Source organism: Schistocerca piceifrons, chromosome 9 (genome assembly GCF_021461385.2).
Source record: "Schistocerca piceifrons isolate TAMUIC-IGC-003096 chromosome 9, iqSchPice1.1, whole genome shotgun sequence".
In the NCBI taxonomy this organism is placed as follows: Eukaryota; Metazoa; Arthropoda; class Insecta; order Orthoptera; family Acrididae; genus Schistocerca; species Schistocerca piceifrons.
In genome coordinates, this window is record NC_060146.1 from 83,763,554 (window position 1) to 83,782,050 (window position 18,497).

At 42.7% G+C, this 18,497-nt stretch overlaps 1 protein-coding gene across 1 annotated transcript; it reads right to left on the reverse strand.

The window, feature by feature from the left end:
• Window positions 1–675: 675 nt before the first annotated feature.
• LOC124716719 (cytochrome P450 4c21-like) lies at window positions 676–16,495 on the reverse strand. The gene is made up of 2 exons (XM_047243262.1): window positions 16,298–16,495; window positions 676–1,113 (listed from the first exon to the last, which is right to left on the reverse strand). Exons 1-2 carry the CDS (start codon window positions 16,493–16,495, stop codon window positions 676–678), a joined length of 636 nt encoding a protein of 211 aa, XP_047099218.1.
• Window positions 16,496–18,497: the final 2,002 nt, after the last annotated feature.

Consider the following 18,497-nt stretch of genomic DNA (forward strand, 5'->3'; position numbering starts at 1 on the left):
AGACCTTCAGTACTACAGAGTGGTTCCATATGCTGAAACCTTGCAGAGGCTAAAAAATCTGGATGGTGTGCATTGCTTTCCAGGCTCTCACAGCAGCAATTTGCGGAAAAAGCGGAAGCATCGCAGCAAAATGTTGAGGAAGACCTGCAGATCCAGGAGTGTGGTGTGTGGTTATATGTCCTGGGATCCAGCAGAGGCCCTTGGCTTTTGTTAAGATCAATGCAATCCTTTTAATTAAATATCTCTTTATTGGCTGTAAACAACATTACAACTCTGAACAAACATTTTTACAGGCTGCCAGCAACCATCTCTAAACCACCTAAGTACTACCTACAAAAATTGAACATAGAAAAACAGAAAAATCAAAATGTTCGCAAGTTAGTAGAGCTTTGCAAAGCCAAGAAGACAAACATGTCGTCGACCATACTTCACTGTATACACGATCTTGGAAGTAGTTAGTACTAAAGTTACTGGAGCGCCCAATAAACAGTACTTTATTACAGGTCCCAATGTATTTAGATTATTATTTTGATTTTAATATTATTGTATGTTCAGTTTCTGGAGGTGGATTACGGTGATACATGTAGCTGTGCAACAGGAAGGTAAAGCATCTCAGGATAATGGCCTGACTCAGGACATTGGCCAATATGATGATCAGTAACGTTGAGAGCGGTCCTATGCCTTAGGGCCATCCACGGGCATGCACGACACTCTGACTGGCTTGATGGGGCTTAGGCTGAAGGAGAGCGCACTGTCCTCCAGGTCCTCGCGTCGGTTACATGGCAGGAAACGGAAGCGCCTCAGTATGTCTGCCAGGTAGACTTTGAGCTGCAGGGGGGCGTACTGAGAGCCCACGCAGTTGCGCGCGCCCAACCCAAATGGCAGGTAGCTGCACGCATGTTCCTTGCCGACACGGTCCTCCAAGAAGCGCGAAGGGTCAAATCGCTGTGGGTCCTGGAAGAACTGCGGCAGGCGGTGTGTGAGGAAGGGTAGCACAAAAAGCAGGGTACCCTTAGGAACTGACACCCGCTCTGCAGAGCCTCCAGACAGCCAGATGTCTTCTGTGGCCACCCGAGGAAGCACCGGGACGGTTGGGAACAATCGCAGTGTCTCCTGTTGGTCACACCAGAAGAGAGTGAAGATACACTGACCGAAAAAAGTCGCAACACCAGAAAAATAATAATGTAGGGTAATGAAACTTCAGGAATACATTTATTGGTCTAGTTAACACGTTTAAGTGATTAACATTGCAAGGTTACAGCTTAATCTAAGTGCGAGATAATCCACTGCGAATGTGAAATGTTGATATGTTAATAATAGACTAATTGATCTGTAGCGTGATGGAGAGCACATCGTCCTCTGAGACCGCCAGAATGTTGAATGCAAGTATGCAAACGTGCACGCATTGTATTATAGACGCCACATCTTTATTTTTGGGATGGAGTTTCGTGCTTGAGCAGTTGGTCGGCCAATACAGGAACGGTTAATACAGGTTGTGGATAATGCTGAAGACATTGTCCTATGATATATGTGTTCGATCGCAGACGTATATTGTGAGTGAGCAGACCAAGGCAACATGCCGACATCACGTAGAGAAAGCTGGATTACAACAGCGATATGAGGGTGAGTGTTATCCAGTTGGAAAACGCCTCTTGGAATGCTTCTCATGAATGGTAGCACAACAGGTTGAATTATAAGAATGACACGCACATTTAGAGTCAGGGTGCGCAGGATAGCCTCGAGAGTGCTCCTGCTGTCGTACGAAAACGCACTCCAGACCATACCTCCAAGTATAGGTCCAGTGTGTCTAACACACTTACAGACTGGCTGCAGACCCTCAACTAACCTCCTTCTAACCAACACACGACCATCAATGGCATCGAAGCAGAACCAACTTTCAGCAGAAAACGCCGCAGACCTCCAGTATGCTGTTCAATGAACTCTCACTTGTAACCAGTGGAATGCGTTCTACAAGGCGTCTGGGTCAGAGCTGTCCTTGAAGTAGAAGGCTTCTAATAGTTCGTTGTGACAAACTGGTGTCAATTGCATTTCAAGTTGCTGTTTGCTGATGCAGTATGATACGACAGAGCCGTACGCCGAACATGATGGCCTTTCCTCTCAACAGTGCAACGTGGCCTTCCGGAGGCCGGTCTTCTTGCGACAGTACGTTCTCGTGACGACCTCTCCTAGTAATCACGTACCGTGGCTACATTCACGCCCAGCGATTAAGCAATATCGCAGAAGGAATAGCGACCTTCTCGTAGCCCTATTACTCGATCACAATCTTAGTCAGTGAGCTGTTGATAATGCCATCTTTGGCGTATTTGAGCAGCATCATCTCACCGCGTCCAGTCTTAACGGTATCTAGCTCTCACGATCCTTTCAGCGCTTATTTAAAGTGAACCTTAGTTGCAGCCTCGTAGTGACGGTACTGGCGCCACACTGATGCGAGTGGAGCATGATTTTAATAGACATCATGTTTCAGATGTAGAGACACGCCTACCAACTTTCGTTTATGTCACATAACTCCTTCTTCGAGTTGCAATTTTTTTTTTCCATCATTGTAGGGTATCACGTCTTACACCGTGTTCCCACCATCAGATAGACAGTGAAGGAAAGTCCTTAATTTTGGATGGAATACAAGTTTTAACTACAAGTGCATAACATTCGAATCTATAGTTAGTCGCTAGATTACGTCGTGCAATTACGACGATGTTCCGTTGGCACAAATGCCCACTGCCGCTGCCGACCACTGGGCAGAAGCTTACTATTGAAGTTGCTGAGACGATTGCCTGTGAGCAGTGCGATGCGATGGGGGAGGGGTGAGGGTGGACCGTCCTTCCCCTCTCACCCTGCTCACTTCTGCCACAGAGCTACTCATGGTTTGTGTTGTTGGCCATCCGAATCAGTTCCCTCCTAGTACAATTCTGTGCCACGCTGTGTGTGTGTGATTGCCAGTCTCCTTTTGTCTTTTGTTTACAACCAGTGCCGAAGCGGGAAATTCTTGTGAAACACGTATTCAGACATTATGTCTCGTTAATAAACACGAAAAAATCAGGAAACACATGCCACCAACGATACTTTAAATAAAAAAGTAATAAACGCATTTCAGAAATTTCACAAAAGGTGTCAGTAGTAACAGTCCATACGTATGGCAGATACTGAAACCAATGTCATAGGAATGCTGGATATCATCAATGTTATTCCTGAAGAGTCAATCCGCTGAGAAACTGTGATAATTTCGTATACTTACATTACTCGAATCTCATCAACTGTTTCGAGAAAACGTTGTCGACGATGTCACCGACAACCGTGAAGAGGAAGTTCAGCCAGTTGTGAAATCAGCTCAACCATCAAAGGGTTCGTAACTCCAAACCTCCTAATACCGATGGCGTTAGGCCACTTCGACTCAAAAATTTTCCACTCTTAGCAGTCGTTTACCTTACCTCCATCTACAACTCCTGTCTAGATTGCATTATTCTCCTACAGCCTGGAAGACAGCCAAAGTCATCACCCCTCCGAAACGAAACAAAAATCCCCTCTTTCCACAAAACCACAGACCCATATATCTTTTAAGCTTTCTTAGTAAAATCGTGGAACGCATAATTATCACATTATTGAAAACCTTCCTCAATGACAGGCAAATCATCAACCCCCTAACAATCTGACATTCACGCGGGGCATGGCACAACAACCCAGAGCAACTGGATGGTCAAGAAAATCTGCAAGGTCGTGGTAAAAGGGCACAGCATGGGAGTTTCCTTCTTGGGTATCGAGAAGGGCTTCGACCATGTTTAGCACCAGGGCTTACTACACGAACTTACTGAAATCGAGTATCTACTCCACATAATCAATTCTGGCATCTTTCTTAAGCAATATAAAACTTTTTATTAGCTTAGACAAGTGCAAAAGCAACATAAAATCATAGATGCAGGAATACCCCAGGGTTCTGTCCTGGGTCCCATACCACATGGTGCCTGTATTAACGACATCCTAAAACAAGGCAAAAGTCATTTGCACTCTTTGCAGATGATACAGTTGTCTATGACAGTCACGCAAACACCAATTACATCGTCATGCACCTGCAGCGGCACCTTGAGCAAATTACTTAATCGTGCAATTTCTAGAGGATCAAAATTAATCTCCAAAGAAAGCTGCATAATGTTCACAACCAGGAGGAGAGCACCCAGTCATCAGCTGTCTCTAGAGAAGCGAGATTTCCCATGGTGTGAATCGGTAAAATATTGACCACAAACTACTTTGGAGTTACACATTACTGATGGATGTAATTGAGGTTTTGGGCAGGTTTCATCAGTTTCTGAACTGTACGGCTGTGAGGTCTGGGGTACGGCTGCTAATACTCATCTGTGCAGACTACAGGTGCTTTAAAATCATTACAGACGAACCCAAGTTCGTTCCACATACACAGATACACAAAGGCACAAACATGCCATCCATCACATCTATCGACCAAAAACACATGCAATGACTCTAAAACAGAACAGGCACATCATGATGTCATCTCATCTCATCATTAGGTACAGACCCAAATCACACTAACTATAAAGCATCCTAGGAATGAAGTACTAAACGCAAAATTTGGGATACACAAAACAAAAGAAACATTTAACAAAAGCCTCATTCTCAACCTTTACTTTAGACAGAATGTGCTATATACGGACATACTACCAGGCAGACGGTGAATCCATTGTATGGCACTGACTTCATATTTTTTGTTTCAGGATGTAAGTCGTCATCTGTTGTTACACAGGAGAAACTACATGAAATAGCATATTTAACACTCTCATGTAGGCAAGAAAAGGAAATTACTATCTGTTCAAAGTCACCCAATATTATAATGATTCTGTGCTAGGGTATTAATTTTATCCTCCATTACAAAACCTTACGCTGATAATGCTAAGCAGAAAAGGCAGTGATAGTTAACACAAACAAATAGACATTCTGAACTGAAATAGTATTCTAAAGACTGACTACCACTAACCCAGGTAAGTTCCTAAATGCTCTATGTAGTTCTAACTACTTCTGTTCCAACAAGTCACATTGTCAAACTGGAGCAAAATTCTGAGTGACTGCAATTCCATCATATTTTATTGCGTGGGGGCAATGATGATCAATTGACAAAGTGACTGGTATTACACCCTAGAAGGTATTAGGTACGGCAGTGATGGTCAGCTGACAAGGTGACTGTTATCACCTTGCATATGCATGTATCTTTGCTTTTCAGAATATGACATACTGGAAGATTGCATCAGTGTACATATGCAGATGTCAGCAAGTCTAATCATGATATCAATTAAACAAGTTCAGGCTTGTTCTGGAAAGTTGTGAGTTATTTCAAGATGGAAGAGTCACGAATGTCGCTCACTAAGATTAAGCTCATTCTGTACACATGACATCATGCATTTCCTGGTATCCAATGAGGGCTCAGTAGTGTCTTGAACACTCTGCTGGGAATGTCATACCCAGTGTAAGCATTAAACCTCACTGCAGCAAGTTATTTCTGAATTTTTATTGCAATTGTGGTGAGCTGAGATGACTGATGGCTGTGGTAAGCCTCCATGCACAATAAGCGAGGAATTCATCATAAGCGACAGAGAGAGAGAGACATGATTTGCAGGACATACATTTCTTCAAGTGCAAAGCCTCTTTATGCATGCATGACAACTCTCACTTTGAACTGGCAATACTGCATTCCTCGTTCATTACTCGACCTGTCTGTACTGCCATTGTTCGTAAATCATACTGTAGAGACTGTTGAGACTTATCAAGTCAAGACTTGTTCCCACAGTGCAGCGGGAGTCAGCTATAAGGGGTGTCAGTTAATTGGAACACTTGTATCCCTTTCAATCCCTCAGTAATATATTGCAATGTTTCTGCCTCCTTAAAGACAGAAAGAGAGTGAGGGGAAATGTACTTTTATGCACGAATCAGAGAGATGAAACTTACTGATTATGATGAGATAGATGTGTCAATATTGTACAGAACTGTTCAGCAGCGGAATCAGCAAGCGGTGTGCATGTGTGTGTGTGTGTGTGTGTGTGTGTGTGTGTGTGTGTGTGTGTGTGTGTGTGTGGATGTTGGAGTAATTTAGGTGAAGAATTACTGTAAGATACATTATTTATGTAAGTTTTTGGACAAATACGTTTGGACATGGTACAAAAATTCTTTTAGTGCTGACACTTTTGAGAACAGCCAAGATGCCCACTTCGGGTGCATAGTGCCATTCCATTTTAATGCCCGCTGACGTGCTACACACTAATTGGCTGCTTCACTTTAATAGTGTTCTGGTATTAGCTGGAAAGGGGAGGGGAATAACAGAGGAGGAGGGAAGCGAAGTGGTGTGTCATGTGATTGATAATGACAGTTTGATTTGTCATGAGAGAGAGAGGAGATGGGCATTGTTGTCATCGTCTTGGAATTTTGAATTGCCGGCCAATGTCAGCGACTGCAGTGCCCAGCAGTACTGTGACTATAGCACCGACAAGTGGCGGAAACTTGACCTGTGGCCTGGAGTCCCCATACACACACCATCAGATTATTTGACTTGTCGCTCTAACGAAGTAGGCGAGTGTCAGCAATATGTCTCGTGGTCTTATCAATCGTGTTTATCTTCTGCCGTTAGGTCAGATGATAGAAATGCCACTTGAACGCTTAGAGCAGCAGATTGACGGTGACCAACTTTAAACAGAACTTGATTAATTTTCACAAACATTTATTAAAATAATAAAAATCATAGATATTATGTAACTTGATTCTGGATGCTGTTTACAATTGACAATCTGAAGTTCCTTTGGTCTTGGTACGTTAATCTTATTCTCACATATCTCTGATACTTGACAAAGTGTCTATACATTTCTCTTCATGGCTATGTACAAGAATATGATAATCGTATTAGGCGCAGTATGAAACGACTACAGACTAATGCAGACTGACTAATCGCAGGTCTGTACACTCGTTATAGTACCTCGAGCGTTCAGCTATCACTGCGCGAGTATGATCCACGAGGAGAAAAGGTTCTACGATAGCAGCAATCTCATTGGCTGCGTTACATATTAATACGCAGATCGGCGGAAGCAAAATTTGGTCCGTCTCTAAGACAGCGCCATCTAGTAGTGCGGAGATGGACGAGCGCTGCGCCTGCACTGTTGTGCTTAGCGGGGCACGCTCTAGTGGGAAAGTTGTGTATGCGCTGACTACGCGGAACTATGTACACAACACTTCTCATGCTGCAATTTTCAGTTCATCGAACTACAAGATTGCCTTCGGACCTCAGCTACTTTTCTGTTCCAAAGAAGGTTATCGTCACTTAACCTGTTTGAGTAAAAACCATGATTCATTGAAGTTTAATAAAATTCATCTTTCCAGTTAAAAGTCCTCAAAAAGTTACCTATAAGTAACGTTAATTGTCACTAGATATTTTGGTGCAGTGTTATATGTTTCTAGAAGATTTCAACGTGAGAGCGTTATAGAACCATTGTAGTTCGTCGCACACATATAAACGATTTTGTAGATAGTGTTGGAAGCCCCATGACGTTGTGGATGATGGTGCTCTATATAGAAAAGTCGCTATGCTAGAAAACTGTAGCGAACAGCAAGAAGACCTGCAGAGCATCGACACAGTGCAAGGACATGAGATTCCCCCCACTTGAACCATGGACCTTGCCATTGGTGGGGAGACTTGTGTGCCTTAGCGATAGAGGTAACCATACGGTAGGTGTAACTACAATGGGGGAGTATCTGTTGAGAGGCCAGACAAATGTGTGGTTCCTGAGGAGGGGCAGCTGCCTATTCAGTAGTTGCGGGGGCAACTGGATGATTGACTGATCTGGTCTTGTAAGATCTACCAAAACGGCGTTGCTGTGCTGGTACTGCGAAAGGCTGAAAGCAAGCAGAAACTTTAGCCGTCGTTTTTCCAGAGAGCATGCAACTTCACTGTGTAATTAAATGATGATGGAATCTTCTTGGGTAAAATATTTCGGAGGTAAAATAGTACCCCATTCAGATCTCAAGGCGGGGACTACTCAGGAGGATGTCGTTATGAGGAGAAACAAAACGGGCGTTCTGCCGATCAGAACGTGACATGTCAGATCCCTTAATTGGGCAGGTAGATAGAAAATTTAAAAAGATAAATGGATAGGTTAAAGTTAGATATAATGGGAACAGAGAAGTTCGGTGGCAAGAATAATAAGACTTCTGGTCAGGTGAATATAGGGTTATTCACAGTACTAAGTGTGGATAATGTAGGAGCAGGTTTAATAATTAATATAAATATAGGAATTCGGATAAGCTACTATGAACAGTATAGTGAACGCATTATTGTAGCCAAGATAGACACGAACCCCACACCTACTGAGACATGCATGGCTCGTGTTCATGCCATGTGTTGTTTGTCATCTTATGCTACTGTACTGACGCCTCGTTTCCTTACTCCATTTACTGGCGTCGGTAATTTCCTGCCTCACTTGTCCGTGAGTGGCAGCAGCAGCGCGTATCGATAAGTGCACTGTCGTATCATCTCTGGACCGACCGATAGCATTTCCGGGTCGTCGTGTGTCCGGAAGTGAGTTGGAGACGGACCAGCAGTGCAGTCGGGACGCAGCAGCAGTGAAGTCGGGGACGGAGCGCCGGTGAGGCGCCGACAGCCAGTGCTCGCCGACCGCTGGTGACATACATGAACTGTCCGACGGAGGGAGATTGGAGCGGGACGACCGTTGGTTGGTCGTTCTGTTGGTTGTCTCATCGGCCGACGTATATTTGGTCCTTTCACCGTTTCCGAGGCTGGCAGTTGGTCGGTTGGCATGGAGCAGCGAGGAAATCTCCGCGGCGCGAGTTTGGCCGAGGCCGCTGGCGGTCGGAGTGTGTGGCGCCGTTCCCATTGCTACGATGTCCATGGCTCACCGATCCTGGACACGAAAGTTGAGTTTAGACTTAATCCACCATCAAGTCACGACTGTTCACCTTGTGTCGTTTGGATTTCGTTTGGGCTGGTGGGACATTTCCACGAGCAACTTCGTGTGTTTTCAAATTGGGAAATTTTAGCCACTCTCCGGCGGAGTTTAACTGTACTTGGTTATTTTGAATTAAAGTGCACCAGCGGAGTCTTCTGCATTGTGGCCGTTAACGTTCTGGTTACCTGCCCTGGCCGTTGACGTAAATTCAGGCAGTGTATTTTCCACATTGTGCTGTCGCTGTCCAGCTCAATGTATAACTGGTTGTGGGCGTCAATACCTTCTATGTTGTTCCATTGAACTCCGTGTTGTGTGCTGGTCGGGTGGAGTGGAAGTTATCTTGTCGGTAGGTCTGTTGACTGTCTGTCAGTTGGGCTATCGTCGGATCGAGAATGGTTGGGCCGACTGCCTGTTTTACCTAAGCGAGCGCTAGTTTTTGAATTCCAGTCCGACCCGCGGAAACTTCTGAGCGCCTTTGGGTGTACTGCCTTTTCAGATTTTTTCTTGTTGTTTGTATTGTATGGCTTCTAGCAGATTTTTGGTCTTGAGTGATGGGCCTTCTGCCGATTTTTAAATTAAAGTGGTTTTGCTCTTAAGGTGTGAGATTTTTTGGGCCTTCAGCCTAATTAAAGAACAGTTTTAAGATAAGGCCTTTTGCCTTTAAAAAATTTAATTTTGGTTTGAGTCTTAAGAGATGGGCCTTCAGCCGACTTATCAAAAATTTAAGTTGTTTTGCTCTTAAGGTGTGAGATTGTTTAGGCCTTCAGCCAAATTGAAAGAACTGATTTAAGATGAGACCTTTTGCCTTTAATTTTCTGATTTTGGTTTGAGTCTTAAGTTATTGGCTTTCAGCCAAATTTAAATGAAAGTGGTCTTAACCTTAAGTCATGAGATTGTATGGCGCATTCAATTCGTAATTAAGTTCAAAAAATTAATTTTGTGTTTTTTTTTTTTTTTTTTTTCTTGACTCTTGTAATGTTTGATGATATAAATGAAGTTGTAAGTTTGAATGTAGCTGACAGCCACTAATTCTGGCCCTTTTCCACAATTTAAACTACCTGTCGCGGGCTGTGGGTTCAGCATCTCACCTATAAACTATAAACCAGATGTGGACCGACCACAGTTTATTCGTTATCAACTGTAGATTAAAAGTAAAGAAGCTGCAAAAAGGTAGGAATTTGCGGAGATGGGACCTGCATAAACTGAACGAACTAGAGGTCGTAGAGCATCAGGGAACGATTGACAAGAACAAGGAAAAGAAATACAGTGCAACAAGAAAGGGTAGCTTTGAGAGATGAAATAGTGAAGACAACAGAGCATCAAGTAGATAAAAAGACGAAGGGTAGTAGAAACCATTGGGTAACAGAAGAGATATTGGATTTCATTGATGAAACGAGAAAATATAAAAATGCAGTAAACGGAGCAGGCGAAAAGGAATACTCAAAAATGAGATCGACAGGAAGTGCAAAATGGCTGAGCAGGGATGACTAGAGGGAAAATGTAAGGATGTAGAAGCTTATTTCACTAGAGTAAGATGGATACTGCCCACAGGAAAATCAAGGAGACCTTTGGAGAAAAGAGAACTATTTGTATGAATATCAAGAGCTCAGACGGAAAACCAGTCCTAAACAAAAACTTGAAAGCAGAAAGGTGGAAGGAATATATAGAGCGTCTATACAAAGGTGACGTACTCGAGGTCAATATTGTGGAAATGGAAGAGGACGTAGATGAAAATGAAATGGAAGATACAATGCAGTGTGAAGAATTTGACAGCCCACTGAAAGATCTAAGTCGATACAAGGCCCTAGGAATAGACAACATTCCTTCAGAACTGCTGATAGCCTTGGGAGAGCCAGCCATGACAAAACTCTTCTATCTGGTGACCAAGATGAGTGAGAGAAGCGAAATATCCTAAGACTTTAAGAATAATATAATCATTTCTACCCCAAAGAAAGCAGCTATTGGCAGGAGTGAAAATTACCAAACTATCAGTTTAAAGAGTCATAGTTGCAAAATACTAATACGAATTCTTCACAGACGAATGGAAAAACTGGTAGAAGCCGACCTTGGGGAAGATGAGTTTCGATTCCGTATAAGTGTTCTAACACGTGAGGAAATACTGACCCTACGGCTTATCTTAGAACACAGGTTAAGGAAAGGCAAATCTACGTTTCTAGAATTTGTAGACTTAGAGGAAGCTTTTGACAGTGTTGACTGGACACTCTTTGAAATTCCTAGGTGGCAGGAGCAGAGGAGCCAAAGGCTATTTACAATTTGTACAGAAACCAGATGGCAGTTATAAGAATCGAGGGGCATGGAAGCAGTGATTGAGAAGGGAGTGAGACAGGGTTGTAGCCTATCTCTGATGTTATTCAATCTGTATATTGAGAACGCAGCAAGGGAACCAAAAGTATTTGTATGAAGTGTAGACATGTATGGAAGTGAAACACAGACGAGAAATAGTTTAGACAAGGCGAGATTAGAATTTTTAGAAATGTGGTGCTACAGAAATATGGTGAAGATTACATGGGTAGGTGAGGTAACTAATAAGATGGAACTGAATACATCTGAAGAGAAACGAATTTTGTGGCAAAACGTGACTAGAAGAAGAGATGGGTTGGTAGGACACATTCAGAAGCATCAAGGGATCACCAGTTTAGTACTGGAGGGAAGTGTGGAGGGTAAAAACCGTAGAGGGAGACCAAGAAGTCAACAGACTGAGCTGAGTCAGGAGGATGTAGGTTGCAGTAGTTACCCGGGAATGGAGAGGTCTGTACAGGATAGGGTAGCATGGTGAGCTCCAGTCTCCAGTAAATCAGACTCTGGAATGAAGATCACAGCAACAACGCATGAGTGTCAGAAGGCGGTAGATACTACAGCTCAGGCAACGCCATGTACTACCACTTCCAGACGGTGTGCTATACTGTTCGCTACCATTATTTAATGAACTGAAACCTGGTTGGTAGGTACTCAGAGAACGCACAAGATAAGGTTACGATTGTGGATGGGGCCGTAAACAGTTGCTGAGAGTTGCACAATAAAACACACAACTTCATTTTTCTTAGAACCAATTATTTACACATTGCCTTAAAAGATCACAATTAGACAATATATCTGAAGGCCTAGTTAAAGAAAACTTGAGATGCTTTCTGGGCTGAAGGCCCAAAACCACACCAAAACAAGAACAGCTGAAGGCCTGGCTTAGAAATCAAAAGCAATTAAAATTTAAAAAGAAAACATGCAATTGACAACAGTTAGCGACTGAAGGCCTACACTACACTACTGAAGGACATCTATAATTAAAACACACTAATAAACAATTTTTTCGAACCAAGAAGTTTCTTTTCAAACTTACAACAGAACGGCCAAAGGCCTAATTAAAGAAATATTAATTTATTACCTGGCTAAAGGTAAAAAATAACACATCAAACAGCTAACGGCTTAGGGCCTGGATTACAAACAATTTCAGATAGAACAAATTTGAAGGAAAAAATATTTTTAAAATAAAATCAATCTTCAAAATTTTAATTTAACACGGCTGAAGGCCTTTATGTCAAATTTTAAAATAACGGAATTAATAGATGGCCAAAGGCCTCTCACAAAACTTCAAACTAAAAAGAAAATCACAATCTAAAACAAACAGAACAAGTGGTGCTCAGAAGTGTTTCAAGGGTCGGCCTGAGAAGGTAGCTTATAACGTGAGGTGAGACAGGCAGCCAAGAGCTGAAGTTAAATAATCGGATGGCAAACCAAATTAGGGATGGCCCAAGGACCTCCCAACAATTTAACCAGTTCTCTTCCGTCCGACCAACGACACAACGATGGAAAATATCGGCCGAGGACCAAGATACGAACAGCACTACATCTTTAGAAATTGGCGTCTAAGAACAGCCACGGGAACAATAAGCACTCTAAGCATAATATGAACCAAACATCTTAAAAGGCTGTCGAACTACACGCCGTGCCAGACAGCATCAACACGACGAGGAAAGGCACACTGCCGAAAAACTAAGCTAACGACTGGTGCTGGTAACTGGGGCGTTAACGGCCACAGGACAGAAAATACCGCTGGTGCACTCCACTGGCAAGTAACAGTTAATTTCATAGTTAATCGCAAAATAGGAAGATGGCTCCAAGATTTCTCCAGCTCCAGCACATCACACGTTGCTGCTAGCCCAGATGGTCCAGGGAGCAACAACCCACAAATGAACGAAGAGATGTCACAGTAGTTGAGGTTTCATAACAGGTTAACTGATCACTCAACTTCAGCGTCCAGGTTTGGTGGACAATGAACATTGTCGCTCTCGGAGCTGGCTCCTCACGATCCGACAGCGCGTGCACGCTGCCAGCGGCCCCGGCCTGGCCTCGAGCTGTGGAGACTTCCTGGCTGCTCCGTCCCAACCGACTGACCACCACACACACTACTTGGAAATACTAGTGGTCACACCAAAGATAGGACGGCAGTATTAGTATCGACACGCAATGCTGCTGCCACTCATGGAGGCAAGCTAGCAACTTCGTTACACCAGTAAGTAAAGAAGTAACAAGACGGCACTCGATGTGACAAAATGCCAAACGGCATGAACTCGAGTCACACACCGCTCATGAACAAAATACGATTGTAGAGAATAACACGCGCTCTTTCTCATTATCCAAAAAATTACTAGCAAACAGAACACAGTATGTTATTCTCAACAGAGAGAAATCTAGAGACGTGAAAGAAACTTCTGGCTCGCCACAAGAGCGCATTATAAAACCGGTACTGTTTGCAGCACATATAAACGATTTTGTACATAGTGTTGGAACCTCATGACGTTGTGGATGCTGCTGCTTTATATAGAGACCTCACTATACTAGAAAACTCTAGCGAACAGCAAGAAGATGTGCAAAGGGTTGACATTTGGTGCAAGGATTGACAGCAGACAGTCAACCCTAGGCATATATATAAAAGCAGAAAAAAATACGATATTTCATTAAATAGTTGGGAGGATGCATATGGAGCAATTTAGAGTGCAACGAATACATAAGACTTGTTAGGGGAGAGTCAGATGCCAAACTCAGGTTCATTGAAAGAACCCTAGGAACTGTAACCTACACATGAGCATAATAGGTTAGGGTGATACTCAGCTGGGCTAATATACCAGGAAGGTCCTCCAACAACAGGAAGTTACACTGAACTCTCTAAAACATGGTCCACATATAGGACCACAGGGACATTCTTTCATAGCCCCCCTTCTGAGAGCAGTCTTGGGAAACAGCAGCTTAAGTGCGTGATAGGTGGGTGTCGCTACATAGCACTACCGTCATTACTATCACCATCAACATCACCACCAGCATCAATGACACCACCATCACCACTATCACCACCACCAACAACAGCAACACAACACACGGAAATACAAAATCGTGCATGCTCTAAAGGCAATCTTTATGACTGTAATCTTGGTACGCAGTAGATTGTGGGTGACTGCTCATGTAGGTGCTGTTATCCAATACAACCACCAGCACCACCCTCACCATTACCACTAACAACAAGAACAACCTAAACTGTAGTGGAAAAGATGCAGTCTTCACATGGAACCCTGGTGATTTCCTATTATACACACTATTACAGCAATCTCGGCACACGCAAGTTCGTGATAGAATCCTCACTTAGAAGTTGTTATCCATTACAAATAACATGCCCTACAACAACAACCTAAATTGCAGTTCAAAATTTGTGGTCATCATACGGATTGTTGTCAGTAGCCTTGAAGTTTGCCTGGTGCCTGCTCTTGTTGGACACAGTAGATATTAACAGACATTTTAGTTTGCTGGTGCTTTACTGTCCAGCATCAACACCACAAAAAAAATCGAAACAGGTCCTGCTATACAAGTAATATTTGTATTAGTCTACAGTCACACTTTTAATTTCGGCTACTGGCTACTGGTTTCCTTACACAGTACCTCCCCTGGGCATTCTCTGGGGTGCAGTCATCAGCATCACTTTCCAAGTGTATATGCTGAGGTGAACGAAAGTCACAGGATAACTCCCAACATCGTGCTGGTCCTCCTTTCACCCATTGTAGTGCAGCTACTCGACTTGTCACATGAACTCAAAAGGCTGTTGGAAGTCCCCTGCAGAAATAATGAGGCATGCTGCCTCTATAGCCATTCATAATTGCGAAGACGTAGTCAGTGCAGGATTTTCAGCATGAACTTTCGATTATGTTCCAGTAATGTTCGACGGGATTCCTGTCGGGTGATCTGGGTAACATAATCATTCAGTTGAAGTGTTCAGGATGTTCGTCAAAACAATTATCAAAAATTGTGATCTGGTGAAACGGCGCATTGTCACGCAGAAAAATTCCATCATTGTTTGGGGACAAGTAGCCATTCATAGCCATTTCCAGTCAATTATCGCTTCCGTTGGAGCAGTGGAGCCAGTTCATTACATGTTAACACAGCCAACACCATTCAGGAGCCACCACCATCTTGCACAGTGTCATGTTGACAAGCTGGGTCGATTACTTCGTGGGATCTATGCCACACTCTTACCAACTGAAATCGGGAATCATCTAACAAGGTCACTGTTTTGCTGTAGTCTTGGGTCCAATTTATAACAATACTAGCCCAGGAGAGGCACTCCAGGCAATGACATGCTGCCAGTAAAGGCACTTGCGTCGGTCGTCTGCTGTCACAGCCCGTTAACGCCAAGTTTCGCCCGACTTTCTTAGAGGATGCATTCATCGTACGTCCCATATTGATTTTTGCGGTTATTTCACACATCATTGCTCGTGTGTTAGCACTGACGACTCTATGCAAACGTCACCGCTTTCGGTTGTTAAGTGAAGCCTGTTGGGCACTGTTTTGTCTGTGGTGAGAGCTAATGCCTGAAATTTGGTATTCTCAGCACACTCCTGACACTGTGGATCTCATGATATAGAATTCCCTAACGACTTCCGAAATGGAAGGTCAATTGCGTCTAACTCCAGTCAAAGTCTGTTAATTTCCGTCGGGTGTACGTGATACTACCATTGTGTGTATGTGTACATGTAGATAAATTATCAGTTTTGTCACCCCATTGTATAGCAGTATTTGATGCATCTGACTGGGCTGACTGCATGCCTGGGAGTGGCCTGAGGATGATATACTTTATGGAAACTTGTAGCCAGTCGGCAAAATTAAAAATTGCTGTTGTAGACTGAAACATATATTATTTCTAAAGTGTACTGGCCGGTTTTCCAACCGCTAGTACGTATAGAATATGGGGTTCTACTACGTTGGTCGACATATGGAAAAGTGGCATATGTTGCGACCACACAGGCAGCCAGTGGACAGTGGCTCACCTTGATGATGCTTTCCAGCACCCTGAGTCTGCCTAGGTCTGCAAGGCTGGGGGCCCGCAGGTAGTCGTCACCCTCGCCGAAGACGTCCTTCAGCTCCTGGTGGGCTGCATCCTGCCACTCAGGGTGGAGGGCGAGCAGTGGCAGAACATAGCTGATAGTCACAGCCGTCGTCTCCGTGCCGGCCATCAGCAGATTCATGAGCTGTGAGGCATTTGAATTAGATTAGCTTGTTGGAGTGTTCATTCTGTAGGCCAACAGGAAGAAATGTTCATTAGGGTGGGAAATCCAGAACACATTATTAGCCGAAAGCTACCGCACACAGGAACAGAGCAATATTGTCAGATGATCGAACAGTCCACGGTTACACTGCCAGTTCATAATGTTCTACTGGTACAGCGTATCGGCGCTCAGACACATCGCCGTCGTCAGGTGCGCTGGCGACTTGAGCTCCTCGGGAGCCAACCAGTATCCCCTGCCGCCCCCGCAGCTCCGTCTGCAGTCGCGGAGGCCCTAGCGTCGGCCTCAGTGGCAGCGTAGATGTAAGTTCTCTGTCCGCCCCAGTCGCCAGATCGTTTTGTTTGCCGAGTCTTCTTAATTAAACTCATTGCTTCCTAAGATTATACCCCCAATCTTGGTTGATGAGGTCGCCCCTGGTGCGAATTTCTTTGGCCTCAGTCCCAGTACTTGGAAGTCTGTGCCAACATCCTGCTATGTTCATAGTCCTCGCATGAATCTCGAACGAACAGTGCTCTGCGGCCGCTGACTAGTTGGGATACATTAAGCGAATGTGTCTGTGGTGTTCTCGGCAAATATCTCTGACATTGTACACCCGTGTACTGTTAGACCAAAAAATAGTCCAGGACAAACTGAACAGTCGCAATTAATCAGATGTTCAAAATTTATTTGCAAGCTATGAGTCTGGAACTGCTACTGTACAAGTGTTGTTCAATAAATAACCTTCGTAATTTTTTTAAAAGCTTTTAACATATCGGGTTCGTCCGTAAGCTGATAGCATTTCTCCTTAGGTTTAATAAACACAACAGATACACATAACCGAGACTTTAATCATCAATAATATATTCTCCTTCTGCCATCCCTCCACTGAACTCAAACAGAAGAATATGTCCCAAGTGTTCCGATTTTTCCACTCGGCACTCCATTTTTTACCATACACAGCCCAATTCACTACCTCCAAAGGACAAAATGACAATATGTAAACCCCGACAGCAACAGTCAACTACAAATAGAAAATTACCGATATTATATAAATAGCTGATATATTTTAAAATTTTAGAAAAACTTCTATAACATTTTATAATTTATCTCTGCCTTGGTATTACAAAGCCAATGCTTTTCTTTTGACAATATGCTAATAATAGCTAAACAACCATTTCAAATATTACATGATTATGAAGTGATTTTAATAACTGAAAAAGGAATAAGAGCTCTTATATTTAAATGTTGCAAAGATATGTTAAAGCAAATAACTGATATATGAGAAAGTTTGGTAAAAATGTGGTATCAGAATATTTGTCACAATTAGATGCAAATAATTTAAGTTGTTATGCTGAGAGTCAGTATTTAATGTATGGTGGATTTAAATGGGAGGAACCAAAACCTTTTAATTACCAAAAAAGATGGAAATCGTCGAACAGTTCTAAAACAAGTTGTAATTTTGAAACAGATTCAAAATATCCAAAAAATTTATAAGATTTGCATGAAGAAAATTGTGTCAGGAACAAATGAAAAATGTTATCAACTACTGTAAATTCTGAATATAATTATTCTGTTCATTATAGAAGTCTATCTGTCTCTGCAAATGAATGTAAAAAAATTATAAAGTTTCAGAATTACAGCAATCTGAGTGGTTAAAAAAGTATATACATTTAAATACAGAAATGAGAATGAAAGCAAAAGAAAAGATTTTGAAAATAATTTCTATAAATTGATGAATAGTCTGAATTTGGGAAGGTGATGGATCTGACAGGTTAAAAGAGTATATACATTTAATTACAGAAATGAGAATGAAAGCAAAAAAAAAAAAATTTGAAAATAATTTCTATGAACTTGTACATAGTGCTGTGTTTGGAAAGGCAATGTAAAATAGATATATAACTAGTCTCAAATGGTGAAAAATACAAATTAATAGCTACAATGAATTTTAAAAATACAATAGAATTTTCTGATATATCAAAAGAAT